Source organism: Sturnira hondurensis, unplaced genomic scaffold (genome assembly GCF_014824575.4).
Source record: "Sturnira hondurensis isolate 20B ecotype Veracruz unplaced genomic scaffold, ASM1482457v3 Scaffold0004068, whole genome shotgun sequence".
Lineage (NCBI taxonomy): Eukaryota > Metazoa > Chordata > Mammalia > Chiroptera > Phyllostomidae > Sturnira > Sturnira hondurensis.
The window spans coordinates 4,613,581-4,632,084 of NW_028076699.1; the positions used below are offsets into that span (position 1 = coordinate 4,613,581).

An 18,504-nucleotide genomic window follows, 5' to 3' on the forward strand; every position below is an offset into this window, starting at 1 on the left:
GGGTTTGGTGGTGAGAAGGAGGGGGCACTGCTGCCTCTGAGGGGGGTGCAGCAGGCAGCAGGGGCCAGAGCGGGCCCCCCTCTGGCAGGACGCAGACGCACAAAGACAGCAGGGCAGGGCAATGGTTTCTCTCCCACCGATAAAGCCCCTATTCACCCTGTCACAGTTTCACTGATGCCAGCTCAAGCTGACTGCCACTCCCGGGGCCTTCCTGGCAGGCAGCAGGAATGGTCAGGGGGAGGCCGTGAGTGGCCCTAATTGGGCAGATGGGAGCTGGAGCAGATGGGAGCTGGGGCGGGCGGGCAGGCAGGCAGGTGTGTCTCCCTCTGCCCCCCAGCTTGGGGAGCAGCCACTGAGCTTGTGTCTCCCATCTCTTTCAGCCTCCGGGAGGAGTTCCTGGGACACAGCCACTGCTGCCCAATTCCATGGATCCCACACGACAACAAGGTAGAGAGGGCTGGGTGGGCTGCTGGGGCGTGGGGAGTCCGGAGGGGCTCCTCCTCCCTCTCCCGTCTGCCTCTGCCACTCACAGCTCACCCGCTCTCTCACGCAGGGCATCCCAACATGGGAGGATCAATGCAGAGAATGAACCCTCCCCGAGGCATGGGGCCCATGGGGCCCGGCCCACAGGTAACCTTTTGTGTCCACTCATTTCCCTGACCATCTCTGCACTCCCGCCTTCTCTCCTCTTGCCACAGTCTGTCAGTCTTTCCATGTCGCTCAGCTTGCAGGGGTGAGAGCGGAGGGCGTGACCAGATCCCCAGCTGTTCCCTCTGCCCAGGGCTGGGCTGGCCCCACGCTCAGCCAGGAGCAGTCCCCCAGCAAGCAGAGTTGAGGGACCCCCTGGGAACTTAGGGGCCCCTCTGGGAGCCCCCTAGTTGATAGGCCCTTTGAGGGGAGGCGTGTGCTGGCATGTGTGGTTTGAGGGGATTTGGAAGGCAGAGAGCCCGGTACGCAGGCAGTGATGTGGGTCCTTCAGGAATCCCAGAGGCGGGACAGGTGAGTGGCTGCCCTAACTGTTTGCAGTTCACTGTGGGCAAATCCCTTTGACCTCTGTGGCCCCCACAGGCCCCCATTTCCCCACCTGTCCAATAGGGAGTTAGTTTGTGTTTACAGTTCTCTGCAGTGCCGCTCCACGTGAGAGGAGGCCAGGCTGGCCAGGGCTCCAGCTCACTCCAGCGCACAGAGCTTTTGCACGTTTCATAAACTGGGGTCCTGCCTAAAAGTTCTTTTGACCAGAGGGCTCCATTGCAAGAAGAAGGACCATTTGGAAACCTCTGGAAGAAATTTATTTTAGGTGCCATCTGTCTAGCCCTTTGTAGTTAAAACAAAGTTTGCTCCTCGTCACCCAGATCCATACCCTGTCAAAGGTACGGGGTATAGTGCCATCGAACAGGAGTCTGCCAGGCCATTCCTGTTCCAGAGCCTCCTTGTGGTTGGCTCCTACTCTTAGTGTTTGAATATTGCTCTGTTCTTCTCTCCTAGGGTATTCTCTGGGGTCTGACTACCTGAAAGAAGCTGGAAGGCTGGGTGAGGGGAGGGGAGTGTCCTGTAATGGGGATGGAAGGGTTTTGTTCCAGGGTGTTTCTGCCCTGCCCAGAAGGCTGCTTGCCCCTCCTGCCGGCCTGTAGATGTTTGGGTTTTCTGTACCACTCCCCAGGTTTCCGGTTCCCTTGGGTGCAGTAGCATCCCACCACACACACAGACACCTCCCTTCTGTAGGAAGGGGCATCTGCACACACCCCGCAGCCCTCTGCTCCGTCCAGCGTCGTGCGTCCAGCACGTCCAGCCCCTGCTTTCTTCTCCATGGGCTGCAGCATCTGTGGTGCTGAAGAGTCTCGGGGAGGGCCTTGACTTTGGTTGGCCCTTGAAAGGAGGCAAGCCTACACCAATGGCAGCTCTGGTTTCCCTGTTTTGTTTTGTTTGTTTGTTTTTTCTTTCCTCAAATCCCTCAGAGCTTGTGTCTTTGTCAGCCTCCTCTTAAGCCATCGGGGTGGCCCCTACCTGTCGAGTGGCTGTCTTGGGCTGCCTTCTGCAAAGCAGCCCAGCCGAGGGACCTGTGGGACCCGTGGGAGGGCGGCAGAGTCTACAGAAGAGAGATTTCTCCTGAGTCTCCCTCAGCCTCCACCGCACATGAGAGATGCTCTTGGTGTGGAGATCTGCAGTGGCCTTGGACTTCCAGAATGTTCTGGGGGGTGAAGAGGATGGAGTCTGGGGTGGAAACTTCATTCCTATACTATTACCCACTCTTCTGGGTTTTTGGAGGCTTGGCAGCTGCATCTGTAAAAGGGGAAGCAGAGCAGTGCCCGCCTCATAGGGTTGCTTGAAGGGGAGGGCCAAGTTCTCGGCATGACACTTGGCCTAGAGTAGCCCCTTAGTGAACAATCTGTTTTCTGACTTGGGGGCTTAAAACAGGTGTTTTGGGTCCCGTTGCTTGGATTGGGCGATTGTTTTTAGTTTCATGTGTATTGAGGTTCAAGAAGCTGGGAATGGACATTATCAGACTGGCTGAGAGCAGAGTGTTCTGGAAGTTCAGGACCTCCTACGGGGTTAGCAGGTGTCTCCTCATGTCTGTGGCCTTGGCCAGCAGTCTGGCACAGCTCAGCAGCCTGCTTTAAAGAGGCAATGAGGGTACTGAGGCTGAGGTCTTGGCAGAAGGGCTTCCTGCGGCCCAGTTAGCCCTCCTGGTCTCACCCAGCAGTGTGCAGGGTGGCGCTCTCCTGCAGGATGGGGCGGGGGGGGGGCACAGCCCCTAGGGGAGGGAAATGCTAGCACACGGGTGAAGCCAGCTGCTGCCCCCGCCCCCATCATCCTCAGGGGCTCTGAAAACATCTCCTTGTTCTTTACTTAGTTTTACCAACATGGCGACCCTTAATGCCTTTCCTGTGTCTTCTGTACCCCTCTGGGTAGGATGTGGTATTCAGTTCCGGAGTCAGACCTCCCTTAGAGCAACCCAGAGTGTCTGTACAAGCTCTTCACTGTGGGGCTTGGGCCTGAGCAAGGCAGGGGTATGGTGTGGACCTCAGGGTCTGGGGTCAGCCCCCAGGGAGTAGGCATTGCAAAGCCTGGAGGTTTGGAACCCCAAGGCTGAGAGTGGGGAGAGGACAGATTCTCTGCATACCCCATGCCCAGGCCTCTCTGTTGTCCCTGAGGGTGCTGTCCTGGTCATTCATTCCCAGCGGTCAGGAGAGGGGTGAGCTGAGAACTTAGTGCTGGAAAGCATGGTTCTGGCCATGGCCCAGCTTGGTCTCAGTTCCTCATCTGCAAAATGGGCAGCCAGGTGATGACCTCACAGGGCTCCTTTTGGGATTGGGTGAAAGGGCAGCTGCAGGCTTCCCGTGGGTCTGTCCTTCCCTGGGCCCTGGGCCCTGGGCCCTGGGCCCGGCTGGTGGTAAGGCGGCCAGCCCCGCAGGCAGCCTTTGGTGAGTGCTGCTGCACGCACAGTGCTGTGCTGAGACCGGACACAGAGGTGGGGAGCCCTCAGCCTGTTATTCCAAATGCGGGATAAGATTGCTAATAGCTGCAACTTTCCTAACAAAGAGTAATAGGTAGAGTGTGGCCTTGGCTACTTCACAGATTTCAGATCCAGAGTGGCATTGCACATTGGAAGCCTGTGTTGCATTTTAGCCTAAATGTTACAAAGGAACCAGCAGCCAGGCACTGCCGTGCCCTCTGCTGCATACCTCAGTCCTCAGACAGATTTTACTGTGACTTTGTGAAACAACTGGTGCCAAAAAAGAGGTAATATTTCCACTTAATTGTTTTCTCTCTGTAAAGAGTTATGTGTGTGGGTCGTGTCAGCTGGGAACCTTCTGGGAACTTTTTCAAAAGTGAATTGAATGAGGCAAAAACTGCAAGGGCTTCTAGCCGGGTTCAGGCGCAGCCCATCAGAAGTGCCACAGCTCCCAGACGTCAGGGACACCAGTTCCCAGGGATGTGGCCCTAGGCGTTCCAGTTCAGGTCCCGGGGAGGCAGCACAGCCTAGAGCAGATGGCCACTCTGGCTGGACCTTGTGTGCGGAAGTGCAGGTGAAGGGTAACCCCCAGTCCCTAGGAGATCTCTGTCACCCTCCGTGGGAGCGGCAGCGCCTCCCTGCTGGTCAGCACAGTCCCAGCTCAGTGCCTCAGAGCAGAGATCCCAGAAAGATGGGAGGATCAGAGCCCCCGTGGGCTGGGTGAGGAGGGAGCAGGCTAGTCAAGGGGGCTTTCCTGAGGGACCTCCCAGTGTGGGGTGGCCCGACCCCCGTGTGATTAGAGAGCAGGGAGGAGAGGTTCCCCCAGCCTGGACACTGCCCTGCAGCCCGAAGTCCTCTTCGATAGATCTGTGATGGAGACTAGCAGACTGGATGGCTCTCCCCTAGTTAAGGTACAGAGAGCACTGAGCAGGCCGCAGGCAGCTCTGAGAAAGAGCCCCTTTGACAAGGTGTTTAGGGAGGTGGCAGCAGGCCCCTGACCCTGCTGGCTGCTGGGCGAGTAGCCATGTTAGTGTGGACCCTGCACAGAGCACTGAGATGAGACCAAGAGGGTGGGACCTGATCCAGAGTCCCCAGCAGCAGGGGCCATCGTTGTTGCTGTGTGTGGATCAGATCCCTCTGCCCGGGGTTGGGGGTGCCCACATGGCGGGGAGGACATGGTGTAGTCCGTCCTTCAGCCTGCTGAGGACTCTGTGTCTCCAGCCGCCGTCCCTGTCCCTGTGGAGCTGTGCTGGAGCAGAGGAGGGGCTCTTGTCTGGCTAGTGGTCACACCCTGCCGCCCAGGGCCTCGGCAGGGAGGCGGGCACTGGGAGCAGGGAGTACCGTGTCACCTGAGTCTCCGAAACCATGCTTCCAAGCCCACCTGCCCTCTGTGAAAAGGTTGGTGTTTGTGATTTGAAAACTTTTCCCCCAAAGCTGACTTTTAGCCCCACTTTCCCCTGTGACTTACCACATGTATGGCCTCCTTAATCCTCCAGCTTGTCATCTATGAAATGGGAAGGTGTGAGTGACCCCCAGGGTCTGTGCTTCCGAAGGCAGGAGGACCTGGTGGGCACAGTCCCTCCAGGGAAGCAGCATACTGACTGTTTGGGAGGCTTCCAAGGGCGGGGAGGGGCCAGGAACAGCAGGTACCGTCTTTTGGAAGTGAGCACTCTACTTGTTATCTCCTCTCAGGCTACCACCCTGCCCCTCCCCACCCCAAGGTGCAGGCTGCTCTCCTGGGCGGGAGAGGCCCCTCGGAGATCTCTCTCTGTCTCTGCCTTCCTGGAGGGGTGGGCTGTCTGGGAAAAGGGGTGAGCTTCCTGTTCTGCAGGAGCACGAGCGAGGCTGAGACGTGTGGAGGAGATCTCGGAGCTGCACAGGGGGCTTAGCAAGGGTCCTTTAAGAGCGGAGGTTCTGTAATGCTCGAGGCAGCACTGGGGGCTTTGGGGTTCTGCCGCCGACATCCCAGAGCAGTGCGCACCTCTGAGGACTGGCCGCACTCCAGAGCTGTCATCTCACCTGAGCCTCGCAGGGCGGATAGGGAGATCTTTGTCCCCAGTCTGGAGGAGGTAGCCCGGCAGAGTGCTTCAGTCCCAGCCCTGCTGCGAGCATGGCTGCGCAAGACGCTGCCACCCTGCTTCTGCACCTCAGTTTTAAGTCTTTAAAGTGGAGATGGTAATGGGGTCGTGTGATGGTTAAATGTAGGTGATAAAAAGCACGTAGCACAGCCTGGCACAGAGTCAGCGTTATTGTTACTGGGGTAGTTTGTTCAGGGTCACCAGCAAGTGGCTGAGCTGGGGTGCTAACCTCCCCCACGTTCTGGCCCCCTATGGCTGCTGAGCCTGCCACTGTTTGCTCGAGGGCGAGCACCCATCTTCTCAGCCCTGATCGGGCATGGGGGATGCGGGCTTAAGAGTGCTGGCTGGCAAGGGTGCCTCTGCCCTGCCCGCCCTGACTCCAGGCCTTGCTCACTGCCAGCCAGCCCGATGCTGCTTCCGCCACTGTCTGCACCCTCTTGGGATTCTTCTCTGGACTCCACACCCTTCCATGGGCGGCCAGGCAGGGGAGGTGGCCCCAGTGAGGTTTGGGAGATGGCCCGGCCAAAGAACTCAGCTAAAGAACTCGCCATCAAGCCTGCTGCAGCCTCTGAAGTGGTGGCTCTGGCTCTCGAGCCTCCCATCCACCCCCACCCACTGGCCCCTCAGGTGCAGGGCATAGCGTGCACACTCCACAGCTTGCAGATCCAGGTTGAAACCCCAGCTGTGCCGTGTGCTGACTGGGACTTTGGGCAATCTTTCTCCTCTCCGAGGAGGCCCTCAGTCTCCTCTCCTGGGCAGTGGGGACAGCACCAGCCTCGCAGTGTTGTGACGGGGACCAGACCAGGCTGTGTACACGTGTGCCGTGTGCTCCGTAATGAGCAGCAAGTGCTGCTGCTCTTGGCCGCCAGCCCCACCAACCCACTTCCGCCAGGCTCTCCGACAAGGACAGCTGCTGCCACGGCCAGATGTGGCAGACCCGGTTTACTTTTCCCTCCTTCCCAGCCTTGCTGATAGACTGGGTGCCCACCCTGTGCTGGCGCAGGGAGGAGGGAGGCTCTGAAGGCTGTGGGACCACAGTTCCCCTCTTCCACAGGTGCTTGGAGTCCCACAGGAGAGGTTGCTGATGTGCCCTTGAGCCTTGCCTGTGTGGCATGGGCAGGGGAGGAGGGGAGCCACACGGCATTACAGGAGCATCTAGGCAGAGCATTTGCCCCGAAGGGGCAGGGCAGGGGAGTCTGCACAGGTGAGGTGCGCTGAGCTGGGTTCTAGAGGATGCGTAGGAGCCTGCCTGGTGGAGAAGGGGGGCGAGGCATTTGTTCCTGCCACGAAAGTAGCACTGGAAGAGGGGAGTTGGGCTTGTTTGTGACGAGAGAGGAACCGGGTGAGGCCTGGGGCCCACCCCACTCTGCCTCAGAGTGTTGCACTGAGCTGGGCTGGGGTTTCTGGGAGTTTCCAAATTCTCTCTGGACTCTTCTTAGACAGAACAGTGATTCCTTCTGAGGGTAGAAACCTTTTCCTCCAGCTTCTAGCACTGAGCCTGCTAAGGGTCCCACATGCTGGGGCTTAAATTAGGCAGCTTGGTCTGGGGGCAGGGGACACCCCAGACCTGGGTTAAGGTGGCAGGCCTTGGGGACAGCTGCAGGCCAGGCCTTTTAGGAGCATTTCTTCCCCCTTCCATGGTCAGCCCGGCCCCTGCCTGCCTCTGCCAGCAGCTTCTTCCTCAGAGCGTCTGAGGCGGTGGCCCCCACCAGTCAGATTTGTCCCCAGTCTGTCCACCTGTCCTGGCCTGGAACCTGAGAGGAAGGTGTCCGTCAGTGCCATGGGCCCAGGAATGGGAGCGGCCTGCTTGTGTCTGTGTGCTTTTGGGAGAATCTTGAAGCCCCTGAAGCTGTGTTTTGAGTTGTGACTGACTGTCCCTCTGTGCTGGCTTGTCATTGTGATCCCATCACTTGACTCCCACCCTGCCTCCACCTTTTTTAAACAAATGTATTTTTTTCTCATCAGGTTCTTTTCACAGACTAATCCTCTTGCTTATATTCTGTCTGCCCCCCCCTTCTCTCTCCGGTTCCCCTTCTCCTTCTCATAGACTGACCCTTGGTTATCGTTGCAGAATTACGGCAGCGGCATGAGACCACCACCCAACTCCCTCGGCCCCGCCATGCCCGGGATTAACATGTAAGGCACAAACGACTGGCCAGTGGCTCAGAGCCCGTGGCTTTGCCCCATCCCCACTCTGCTGTCCTTCTGGAACATGGGTGATTCATTCAAGTCATTGCTGGCACCTCCCTGGGCCTCCATCTCCTCGTCAGTGAAGTGAGGATGTTAAAATGCTGGTGATGAGACCTCATCCCATACGGTGCTTGGCGTGCCCAGCACTGTTTGCAGCATGTTATATGGCTTAGCTCGCCGAATCTGCATAATAACCTTGTGGGCTGTTCTGCCGTCTTCCACTTATAGATGAGGCAGCTGAGGCGCAGGGAGGTGGAGTCACTTGCCCAGGCTCACACAGCATCAAGAAGAAGGGCCAAGATTTGAACCCTGTACACCCAGCTTTTCTAGTGCTTTAGTGTTTCTTAACCCCTGGTGGCAGTAGATCTGTAGGAAAGCGTATGTGCAGAGTAAACTTTGTATACTTCACAAGTTTTCTGTATAGTTTATAGTTTGTAGATTTCTACCTGTGGAACTACCCATTACGACCCCATAGCCAGATGGTCTCTGAGGCCCTGGACTGGTAGGAAGGACGTCCTGCTAGTCATTTCCGCCCTCTTGTTCCGCCCCTGCTGGCACCACTCCCTTGGAGTTGACAGCACCCTTTTCATTGTCTTGTCTCTCTCCCTCCATCAGGGGCCCGGGAGCTGGCAGACCCTGGCCCAATCCTAACAGTGCTAATTCAGTGAGTACCAGCTCAGCTGGGTGGTGTTTGCCATGGAGGTCCTGGGGTGCAGGGGGGTTCCTGTCCCCAGGTTGGCCGTGTTAGCTGCAAGGGGAGCTGCAGCAGGTCTCTACCTGATGCCTCCAAGGAGAAGCCCACCTGTAGGCAGAAGCTTGGGAGTGACATGCTGGCACCGTCTTGGGCTTGGCCCCTGCCCAGCCCAGCCCACTGCTCTGCAGAAACTTGGGAGTATGAGCTGGGAGCTTGGTGCGGAGAGCACTGTTCACACAGAGGCTCCTGTAGGGCCAGCCTCCAGCGCTCAAAGGAGCCGGGGGGGAGCAAAGCACAGACAGCCCAGGGGAGAAAAGGCCAGAGGGGTGAGGTGAAGTTCCTGCCTTCCCACCCTCTGGAACTAAGGCTCCCTGCAAGGCTCTGGGGGTCGGTTCAGGAGCTGGATTTTGCTCTCACCCCCCGGTTCTCTTAGGGAAACTAACCAGTTGGCTCAGTGGGTCCCACAGCCCGTCCCATGAAGTGTGGGGTCTCATCCCCAGGTGGGTTTGGAAGCCAAGAAGTGCTGCCTGTCAGAGGAAGTGACTCTGACACGTGGCTCCCCCACCTCTTACTTTTAGATTCCATACTCCTCCTCATCACCCGGTACCTACGTGGTAAGTGTGCGTGCGTTTGGGGTGTTTTATGTCTCACCACTTGTGACTGAGTGTGCAAGAGAACTTCTCGGGTCCCTGTCTCTCTCCTTTTCAAAACATATTCTGAGCACAGATTCCAACCATGCTAGAACTAACTCTCCATATTCAGACATTTGTACCTTTAAGTGGCCCAGAAGTTTTCTAGTGGAACCTAGAACTGGGATCCCCATCTCGGGAGGTGACCCGTGGGTTGGGTAGCTTCCACTGCGGGCCTCTGGCTTTGCCAATTGGATGTACACATGTGCACACACAGCCAACTCGGTTTGAAGAAAGAAAGGAGGGGGTCTGAGTCCAGTCCCCCGAGGCTTAAACACTCGGGCTGAGTGCAGGCTGGGCCCCAGGTGTGCACTCGCTGCTGTCGTGGCTGGAGCTTCCTGGCCTCTCCCCACGTGTCACTACCATGGGTTTCTCACGTCAGTTTTTATCTTTTTTCCAGGGACCCCCTGGCGGTGGTGGCCCCCCAGGGACACCCATCATGCCTAGTCCTGCAGGTAAGAGGGCTCGGGGAAGGGGTGCCTTTGGGGGTGCAGGCACAGAGGCAAACCTTCCTCGCCAATCTTCTTGAGAGGCACACCCTCCACTGATCATCATGGCATCAGTCATTGGAGGGCGTGAGACCCCTGGTGCCACAGAGCCATCGTGTGGCCTCAGCCAGGTCACTTCTCATCTGGATAAAGGATGAGTAGAGCAGGGAAGTGGGGCAACAAGGGCTCTCACTGGCCTCAGCTCCCACTGGTCAGAGAGAACCCTGTCCTGGTTGTGTGTATGTCTAGGTTCTGGCAGCCTGGGGCCAGGGCTCTGTGCATGGTGCCTCTTGGCTTCTGGTTTTCCACGTGGGAGATCCCTCCTCCCTTTTTCTGTAGCCAGGGGAGAGCACACATGCACGCAGCAGGCGTGTGCACACCTGCACACACAGCATCCCAGTCGGGGTTCTTTCCCAGCTAAGAATAGCATACCACCAGCTAGGAAGAATCCAGTGTGCAACCCTCGCCCACCCCAAGGACAAAAAGTGAGAGGTGGTTGGCCTTTACCTGTGACATACGGGGCCTGCTCCTGATACAAACACATTAGCTGATTTCCTAAGAAGTCATTTCAGGCTAATCGGGGAGACAGGAGGGGTCCCTCTCTCCCACCCCCCCCCCTCGGCTCCCCATGGCAGGGAAGCTGCGAGGCTGCAGAGGTGGAGCTGGCGGCAGCGTGGTATTCCGGCTCCCGCTCCGCTCCTCCTCTGCTGCTGCATTTTTATGAGCTTCGTGACCTACATTCAGACTGGGTCGCATTAAGCCACTCCATATGTTAATGTGTCTCCAGCCCAGTCCCTGCCTCTCCCTCCTGCCCCATCAGCTTGGCGGGAGGCCCNCCTCTCTCCCACCCCCCCCCTCGGCTCCCCATGGCAGGGAAGCTGCGCGGCTGCAGAGGTGGAGCTGGCGGCAGCGTGGTATTCCAGCTCCCGCTCCGCTCCTCCTCTGCTGCTGCATTTTTATGAGCTTCGTGACCTACATTCAGACTGGGTCGCATTAAGCCACTCCATATGTTAATGTGTCTCCAGCCCAGTCCCTGCCTCTCCCTCCTGCCCCATCAGCTTGGCGGGAGGCCCCCAGGTAATTTGTGGCGTGTCTCTTTTCCCCGATTTGATTAAAACCGCAGGCAGGGCTGGGGAGAGCCCAGGTGGTGATCTGGCCTCCCCCGTGCTGTCCCAGCCAGTGACCAGACTGGTTTGGGGTGGGAGACAGGAATTTGAACCTGTAATCCTCCTTTGCCATGGCCACACTGCTGTCCAGACACCCTGAAATTCTTCGTTTCAGGGTTGAGTGGTTTTCATAGTTGAATTTTCTGTGATTAAAAACTTTGTGAATCTTCATTAAATACAAATTAGCCAGAAAATGGCAGTACTTAAAGAAAATTTTAGGTGATAAAATACAAAAGAATGAGTTCAAGTGCCACGAGTTTGTTTTAATTAAGAAACGAATTAATCACCCCCACTTGCGGGTTTCCACTGTTCTACAGATTCAACAAATTCCAGCGACAACATCTACACAATGATTAATCCGGTGCCGCCTGGAGGCAGCCGGTCCAACGTAAGTCTGCTTTCTAATAATTTACATATCAGATACAATAACAAATCATAATTAACTTCATCAGCTGAGGGGAAAGCAAGTTTAATTGATTTCAGCCATTTGTTACTGAAGATGAATAAAATAAACGGTCAGAAAAGTGATTAACTCTTGGGCACCTTGGCTCCCATCTCATAGCTGCCAGGGGTGGCGGGGAAGGGGTGGCGTGGTTCCCATTCCTCAGGTCAGAGCAGGGCGCCAAGCCCCACTGCGGGGGACCCCTGCTGCCCGGTGTGGGTGCGGGAAAGCACTAGGGTACAGGTGGGGTTTAGGCTGGTCCCCACTCAGCTGGCTGGCTGTGCCACCCTGGGCATCTGTCATCCCTCTTGGGTCCATTTCCTTGGCCATGGAACTCAGCATGGAGGCCAGAGCGGGAGCACGTGGCCCACTTGGGGCCTTCCTGCCCCATGCCTCCAGCTTCTTAGGGAGCCCTGCGACTCTCGCACTTTGCAAACTCTTCGCCTCTCTTCAGGCCATTCCTTCGTTGAGAAGCAACTCCCTCCCTTCTTGGCCCCTCAAAGTTCCAACCTTCAGTGATGTTGCAGCTCAGAGGCTACCTTCTGTGATCACCCACTCCCTGGTCCTCTGTCCCGTGTCATATGGGACCTGACTCTGCAGCTGTAGCCTGTCTCCCTCTCCCCACCAGGAGCTCCCTGAGCCCACAGCTAGTCCATCTCACCTCCGACAGCCCTTCCACATTGGCCCGGGCACTGAACCTGACTTCGCCCTCAGGGTCTCAGGGTTTGGAGAGGAGGCTGCGGTGTGGTCAGATCACAGCCTGTGGTCTGCAGAGCCAGAGGGTGGGCCTGGGGCCCCAGAATTATGTGGCTTTGGGGGCACTGTTTGGTTTTGTTGGTTTAGTTATTAATGTGACACCCAAACCACACCACCTGCTGAAACCCTGATCACAGGTGACGCCGTGTGTGTCATTGCAAGTGTTCAGGTTGCTCGTGGCCTCTGAGGTGAGGGTGTTTGGCCCCTCTGCTAGGTTGACAAAGTGCCCAGAGGGGCTGTGAGCAGGGTTTTGTAACTGAGCAGGATGGGAAGCACATGCCCTACCTCCCCCTCCTCCCCTTTTCTGCATACCCAGCACCTCCCACCCCTGCCTCATCCCCCCATTCTCATTAGGGCAACCGGCCATCCCAGCTTTAGCTCTAAAGCCCGATGTCCCAGGTGACGACATACCAGGGCACAGAAGGCCTGGTGTATGGCAATGGGCACAGAAAGTTGGGCAGGGAAGTGTAGACCTATTCAGTGACCCAAAACGCAGGCACTGGGCACCACCCTGTGTTAGTGTCATCTGGAAATGGCATTGATCACCCTGACCTTGTGGTCACCGTTGCTGAATTTTTCTTCACCGCGGATTCCGTCAGTCTGACCTGTGGCTCTCAGCAGTGGTCATCCACACTGCGTCGTCCCAGGGCGAGACTGAGTGCGCCACGGTCACAGGCACAGGGGGCGTCTGCCTTTCCCGCTGTGGGCGGGCGGGCGGGCGGTTGTGCTCTGTATGGAGACAGTGCAGGGCTTGGCTTCTGCTGGGAGTGTGGCAGCCACGTTTCCTGAGAGTTCAGATGACAGAAACGAGGACGACGATGACAGCATCAGCACCAGACAACCCAGGCAGCACCAGGGAGGAGACACAGTGACCGTGCTGTTTCAGTGGCCGCTGGGAGGGCACACGCAGCCAGATCAGGGGCGTGAATCCCCAAGATGGAGGCACCACACGGCATGCCTCAAAGAAGGGGAGGGGACGTGAAGGGGGCGGGGGTGTGAAGGCACGCTGGGGACCGAATTGCACAGGTCTGGGAGGAGACAGGCATGTCCTCTGGCTCCGTGAGCAGTCGTGGCTGCTGTGTTCACTCAGACACACCCCTGGAGGGATGCTGTCACTGTGCACACCCCTTAATTGCTCCCTGAGCTGAGCAGGCTACCCTGACCCAGAGGCTGCAGCCGAGCCCTCTAGTTGGACAGACTGGGGTCTTGAAGACAGGTGTGCTGGTCCTTAGTGGAGAGTTGGTTCTGTCAGATGTTAACCAGCTGAGCGTCCTTCAGGATGTCAGGTGGGGCATCAAACCCTGGCAGCAGAAACAAGTCCCATCTCTGGGTACTTCGACTTGAAAACTGGAGCTTTAAAAAACAAAACAAAATAAAACAAAACAAAAACACACAAAAAACTGGAGCTTTAATTCGTCATCTTGATTTCTATGAAAACATAAATCGAAGATTGTTGTTGTCTTGTCCAATACAGACTGAGGCTTTGCTCATTTATCTGTGTATTTGGCAGACAGTACACAGTTAATTTGACAAATTTCAGTCAGTCTGTAAACATCTTACCTGCTGAATGTCCCATGCACCTTGCCCCCCACGGTGCTGCGAAGGGTTGTGATTTGCTTACCAGCGATTCAGGCTGTCATAATGAAAGTTCTTAGTTACTTGTCAGTCTCCTGAAAACATGTTAGAAGCTCTTAATGAGATTTTTTTACTTTCTAGAAATTGCTAGCCTCAGACAGCTCCCACGCAATGGCCATCATTGTTGCTGGCTATAGGAAAGATGTTAAAATGTTGGCCTGCTGTGCCACGTTGAGATGAGAATGGAGAAAGGAACCCGCTGAAATAGCGGTGTGTGTGCTGGGTCGTGTCCAGAGCTGTTTGATGGTCTTTAAAGAGACCGTGAGGAGCCTGGATGAGGATGAGTGGGCCGCGGAGCCCACCTGAGTTGTTCAGAGCCGTGGAGGGGGAGGGGGTTGTAACAGAACCTTGTAACAGCCAAAGAAATGACGATTTCTTGGAAATGAGACTGCTTGAGAACTCAAAAAATGTCACCAGTAAGGGCAGCCCCATTAAATAGGACTTTCCCAATTTCTTTATTAAAACTGCAACTTAATTGGAATCCAGCTTGGATCACACAATTTCACATTTACCTTTCTGCTTTTAGAACTGATCTCTGAGAAAGGCAGGTTAGATCGCTAACGACGTCCAATGTGCTTCGGCAGGTTGGAGATGACGTGCCTCTGAAACAGAACTGCCCGGCGGCCAGTTTACAGAGGCAGAGGGCCTGGCCGAGCGGAGGCGGGCTGCTCCCTACACCAGGGCTTCAAGGTCGGCTCGAGGCAGACCCTGGGCCTGAACGCAGAGCTGAAGCTAGGGCACAGAATAAAATGCAGGAGTAAATATTTGGGCCCTGGGTTACGCAGAGCTGTCTCACCACTAGAAGCACAAGTGGCAAAAGAAAACAAGTAGATACATCAGAGTTCATCAAGATTTAAAACTTCTATTCATCAAAGGACACCATCAACCCACAGGGTGGAAAAAAATATTTGCAAATTATTATCTTTTTAAATATAAAAGTTGTAAAGAACTCTAATAGTATTTAAAAAACAAAACAAAACAAAAAAACCCATTGGGGCCAAGGGTCCAAAGAGACGTTTTCCCAGAGAAGAAATGGACAGTGAGATGATGCTCGTCGTCATCACTTACTAGGGAAGCGCACACGAGAAGGGCACTGTTAGGTCAGTAGCCTGGCAGACAGTTACCCCGCGACCCTTCAGTTCCATGCCTAGGTGTCTACCCCAGAGAAACATGGGAAACATGGCCCCACAGTAATTGTACACTGGTGTTCATACTCATTCTTCTTAATGACCCCAAATCGGAAGCTCCCTCAGTGCCCATTCTGCCTTGAGCATGTGAGACCGGAGCCCCCGAGAAAGGAAGCTCCCTGAGGTCAGGACTTCCATGCCGCTGAGCTTGTGAGCTCTGAGCTTGGCGGGGGTGGGGCGGGCACTCAGCCTCCATGCTCTGTGCTTCTCTCTCAGTTCCCGATGGGTCCAGGCTCGGATGGCCCGATGGGAGGCATGGGCGGCATGGAGCCACACCACATGAATGGATCGTTAGGTAAGCCTGCCACCGCTGCCCGGCCCTGCCCAGCAGCCTTCTCTCTGCCTCAGGTCCGGGCTCAGCTAGGCCTGGTCCACAGTCCCAGCCTCTGCTGGGTCCACAGGAAGATCCCGAGAGAAAGATACTGCCAGGACAGAAAATTCTCTGCACAGAAACAGGGTGGGATTGGGGTGGGGCGGGTGGCGGGGGCAGGTGGAGGCCCCTCGGCAAAAGATGGCCAAGAAACTGAACAGAATTCTTATTTTCTTCCAGGGTCAGGTGACATAGATGGACTTCCAAAAGTGAGTGTGTATTTGATGTCTCCTTCCTGCAGGAAACCCTTCTCCCAGTCTGGCTGGGCAGGTTGTGGGGGTCCCTGGCATTCAGCTCCTCTCCTTTGTCTCCTCCCTGCAGAATTCTCCTAACAACATAAGTGGCATTAGCAACCCTCCAGGTACCCCTCGAGACGATGGCGAGCTAGGAGGGAACTTCCTCCACTCCTTCCAGAACGACAATGTAAGTGCGCCTCTTGCCACCCTCGCTGCATTCCCTGACGTCTTCTGATCCCTCGAGCTCTGGGGACTATTCATTGAACAAGTTTCAGAGCCTCCCAGCCAGGACCTGCCTCTGGACCCATGTCCCCGCAGCCATGTTGGGGCCTCTCACCTGGGTGGTTTTCACACACATTGCGGAGCCCTCACCTTCGTCCCTGCTGCCCGACCCTGGCCACTGCCCCCCAACCGTGACCACCAGCAGGCCCTTCTAGGCAGGCACAATGCTTCAGGCACTGATTAAGCTGCCTAAGCCTTGGGCTGGGACTCAGGGGCCTGCTGGGTCATTATCCCTAGGGGTCTGTTTCCAAGTGTGCTGGGGGCGGGGGTGTTCATACAGTGATTTCTTGGGGTCTCGCTACAGAGGGGCAGGCCATCTGCTTTTCCACATCGGGCTCCTGTTTACAATCCCACTTGAAGGGTTAAGCAGGCGGTGGGGGCGGGGTTGGTGCTGCTTTGACTGGGAAGGGCTTATTGTAGAGGGAAAGTGGAGGGTGAGTCTGCCTCCCAGAGTTCCTGATGGCACAGACTGGATGCCTCCTGGCCCTGCTGGGCCCCCTGCCCAGCCATTATCACCCAGGCTCCGCCCAGCCAGGCCCCCAGACTGGTCCCAGCCACCCCTGTTTGAGGAGACCTTCACACAGCTCCTTCTCCCCGGCCCTCATGACCCCCACTTCTCTGCTTCTCCCCTTCCAGTATTCTCCAAGCATGACGATGAGTGTGTGATCCCCCTCCTCTTCTCCGAAATGCTGAGAGAGCCGGCATTGCAGGCAGGAAGATGCCAGAAATTATGCAAGAAGAAGTGAGGTGTCATTACCCAGGAGCTGGGGGAGGGGCATCTCCCTGCTCCCCCTCCGCCCCCTCCCTTTTCTCCACTCCCCCCAACTCTTCCCAATTTTAGTTCATGCAATAAAAAGGCCGAACTTTTTATTCCATAAAACATGAAGGACAAAACTCAAAAATATATTTCAAGTCAATGGCCAGAAAAGTCCCACCCCTTGCCCTTTCCCAGAAGGACCTTTTATGTACATGACACTTTTTTTGTTGTTTTTTGTTTGGGGTTTTGCCGTTGTTGGGATTTTTTAATTTGTTTTCAGCGGGGGGGCTTTGGGGGAGAAATTTTTTTAAAAGGAAGCTTCTAGCAAGCCCCCACCCCCTCAATCAACCTCTGCTTTCTTCTTTAAAAAAAAAAGGAAAAAAAGGACAGAAAAAACCCAGCCCTGCTGCCTGTGGCCAAGCCCTCCCCGCAGGAGAGCCGGGCTGGGTGTGAGCGCACGCTGTCTTTGTGGCCACCTACAAATGATGGTGATGGTGATGATGATAATAAACTGGGCAGTTGATAATCGGTGGTTTCTTTGGAAAGGCCTTCTTTGGAAAGGAAGTCACCCTCTTCACCTGGGGTTTTTGGCTCCTGTGGATGGGCGAGGGGGGGCAGGGCCTTTTTGTTTTGTTTTTTTGCTTAGTTCCCACTGGCCAAGGTGGTGGCAGCAGCCATACCACCTGGACCCCAGAATTTCCCCTCCCCCATTACATAGCTGGGGGGCGACCAGGCCACCCGAAGGCTCTCACCTGTGCCAGGGTGGAGACTCAGCTCACTGCAACCCCAGCCCGGCAGCTTGCACTGCTTCCCAGGACGGCGCCCCCCTCTCCCTTGGACCGCCCCCGCCCCAGTCTTTCCAGCGAGGATCCTGCCGCTGCTAGTGGGGGAGGCCACCTGCGGCAGGATGGCTATGACCTGGGACATGGAAACTGTGACCTCCGCGTCCTTGTCCCCATGGCCCTCGCATCGTCCTCGTTGTGTGTGCTGGCAGCCTAGGGTTGGAGTTTGTGGGAGGGCTTTTTTTTTAATTTCTCTTGATTCTTCCTCCTTTTTCAAAGACGAGATATTGACCACAATTGCTCTGCATATGCTTGGAACTGGATGGAAAGACTTCGGAATTGCTGTGGGGGGTGGGGAGACACCAACCACCAAACAGACGTGCTGTTTCCGGTCCTGTTTTTATTTTCAAAAACCGACACGCGACAGTGGAGCCTGTCCCCTCCCAGGAGGGGTGACTCGGCCTCCCTCACCTCAGCACCCCCTATGGAAACCTCTGTGTCTTGCCCCGGAGGCACCCGAATTCTTTGTACATTTACTCCCTCCTCCCTGCCCCCTCCCCTGTAGCTGGTCTTTGTTTCTCCCCCTTTCTGCTCCATGTATATCATATTATGTGAGATATCATCTGCCTGAAAAAAGACCTTGTGCGGATTATTGGGAACATTGTAGCTGTTTCTGTGTTTTTTCTTACCTTGTAGTCTGGTTCTGAATTAAGAGAGGAAAAAAATAATTATGATACATTGTAGTTTGTGTACGATATATGTCGATAACGTTTTATTAAAGGGACATCTTTTTTCCGCAGCCCTTCCTGACATGTTTGGGGGGAACTGGGGTGGGAGTTGATTACACTGAGGACAAGATGCGAGGCAACGGTTTGGGTGCAGAGGTTCTGTTCCCGAAGCATCATCAAGTTTTGTTTCGTACTCAAGGCACTAGCCTTCTTTTCCCCGGGCACATTAGTTCTGCATTTCTGTGGAGGGTTGCAGGGGCCTTTGGGAAAGGTGGGTTGGGAGGGAGGACGTCAGTCTTGCTCAAGGTGTTTGGGGGCATCCTGAAAGCCAGTTTTGGTTTCCTGTCTTGCAAGCACATTTTGGCTTGCCAGAGGTATTTTTCTGGAAGTACAGAAGGGTTCCCGGTGGCCTGTGTTTTCCGAGAGGAGTCCATCGGTGAGGACGCCCAGCGTGCTGCTGCCGCCCGTTCTCTCCCTTTGTGTGGAGTTTGTTCCGCTGATCCTAGGGGGCTGGGCCACCAGGACGTGGTGGGGGTTTTCTGTTTGTTTTTTAACCTCAAAGGCAAGGGG

The 18,504-nt window shown here is 55.8% G+C and overlaps 1 protein-coding gene across 4 annotated transcripts in view; it reads left to right on the forward strand.

Annotated features, from left to right (window-relative positions):
* SSBP3 (single stranded DNA binding protein 3) overlaps positions 1-16,549 on the forward strand; it is a 153,730-nt gene extending 137,181 nt beyond the window's left edge. For all 4 annotated transcript variants that reach the window (XM_037043187.1, XM_037043190.1, XM_037043188.1 and 1 more), the window contains 11 exons: positions 381-447; positions 554-630; positions 7,604-7,668; positions 8,338-8,386; positions 8,995-9,030; positions 9,506-9,560; positions 11,077-11,147; positions 14,996-15,074; positions 15,330-15,358; positions 15,471-15,572; positions 16,304-16,549. In XM_037043187.1, the coding sequence (XP_036899082.1) occupies positions 381-447; positions 554-630; positions 7,604-7,668; positions 8,338-8,386; positions 8,995-9,030; positions 9,506-9,560; positions 11,077-11,147; positions 14,996-15,074; positions 15,330-15,358; positions 15,471-15,572; positions 16,304-16,333 (660 nt within the window). In that variant the 3' untranslated portion in view covers positions 16,334-16,549. The remainder of the gene's footprint in view (positions 1-380; positions 448-553; positions 631-7,603; positions 7,669-8,337; positions 8,387-8,994; positions 9,031-9,505; positions 9,561-11,076; positions 11,148-14,995; positions 15,075-15,329; positions 15,359-15,470; positions 15,573-16,303) is intronic.
* The last annotated feature ends 1,955 nt before the right edge of the window (positions 16,550-18,504 follow it).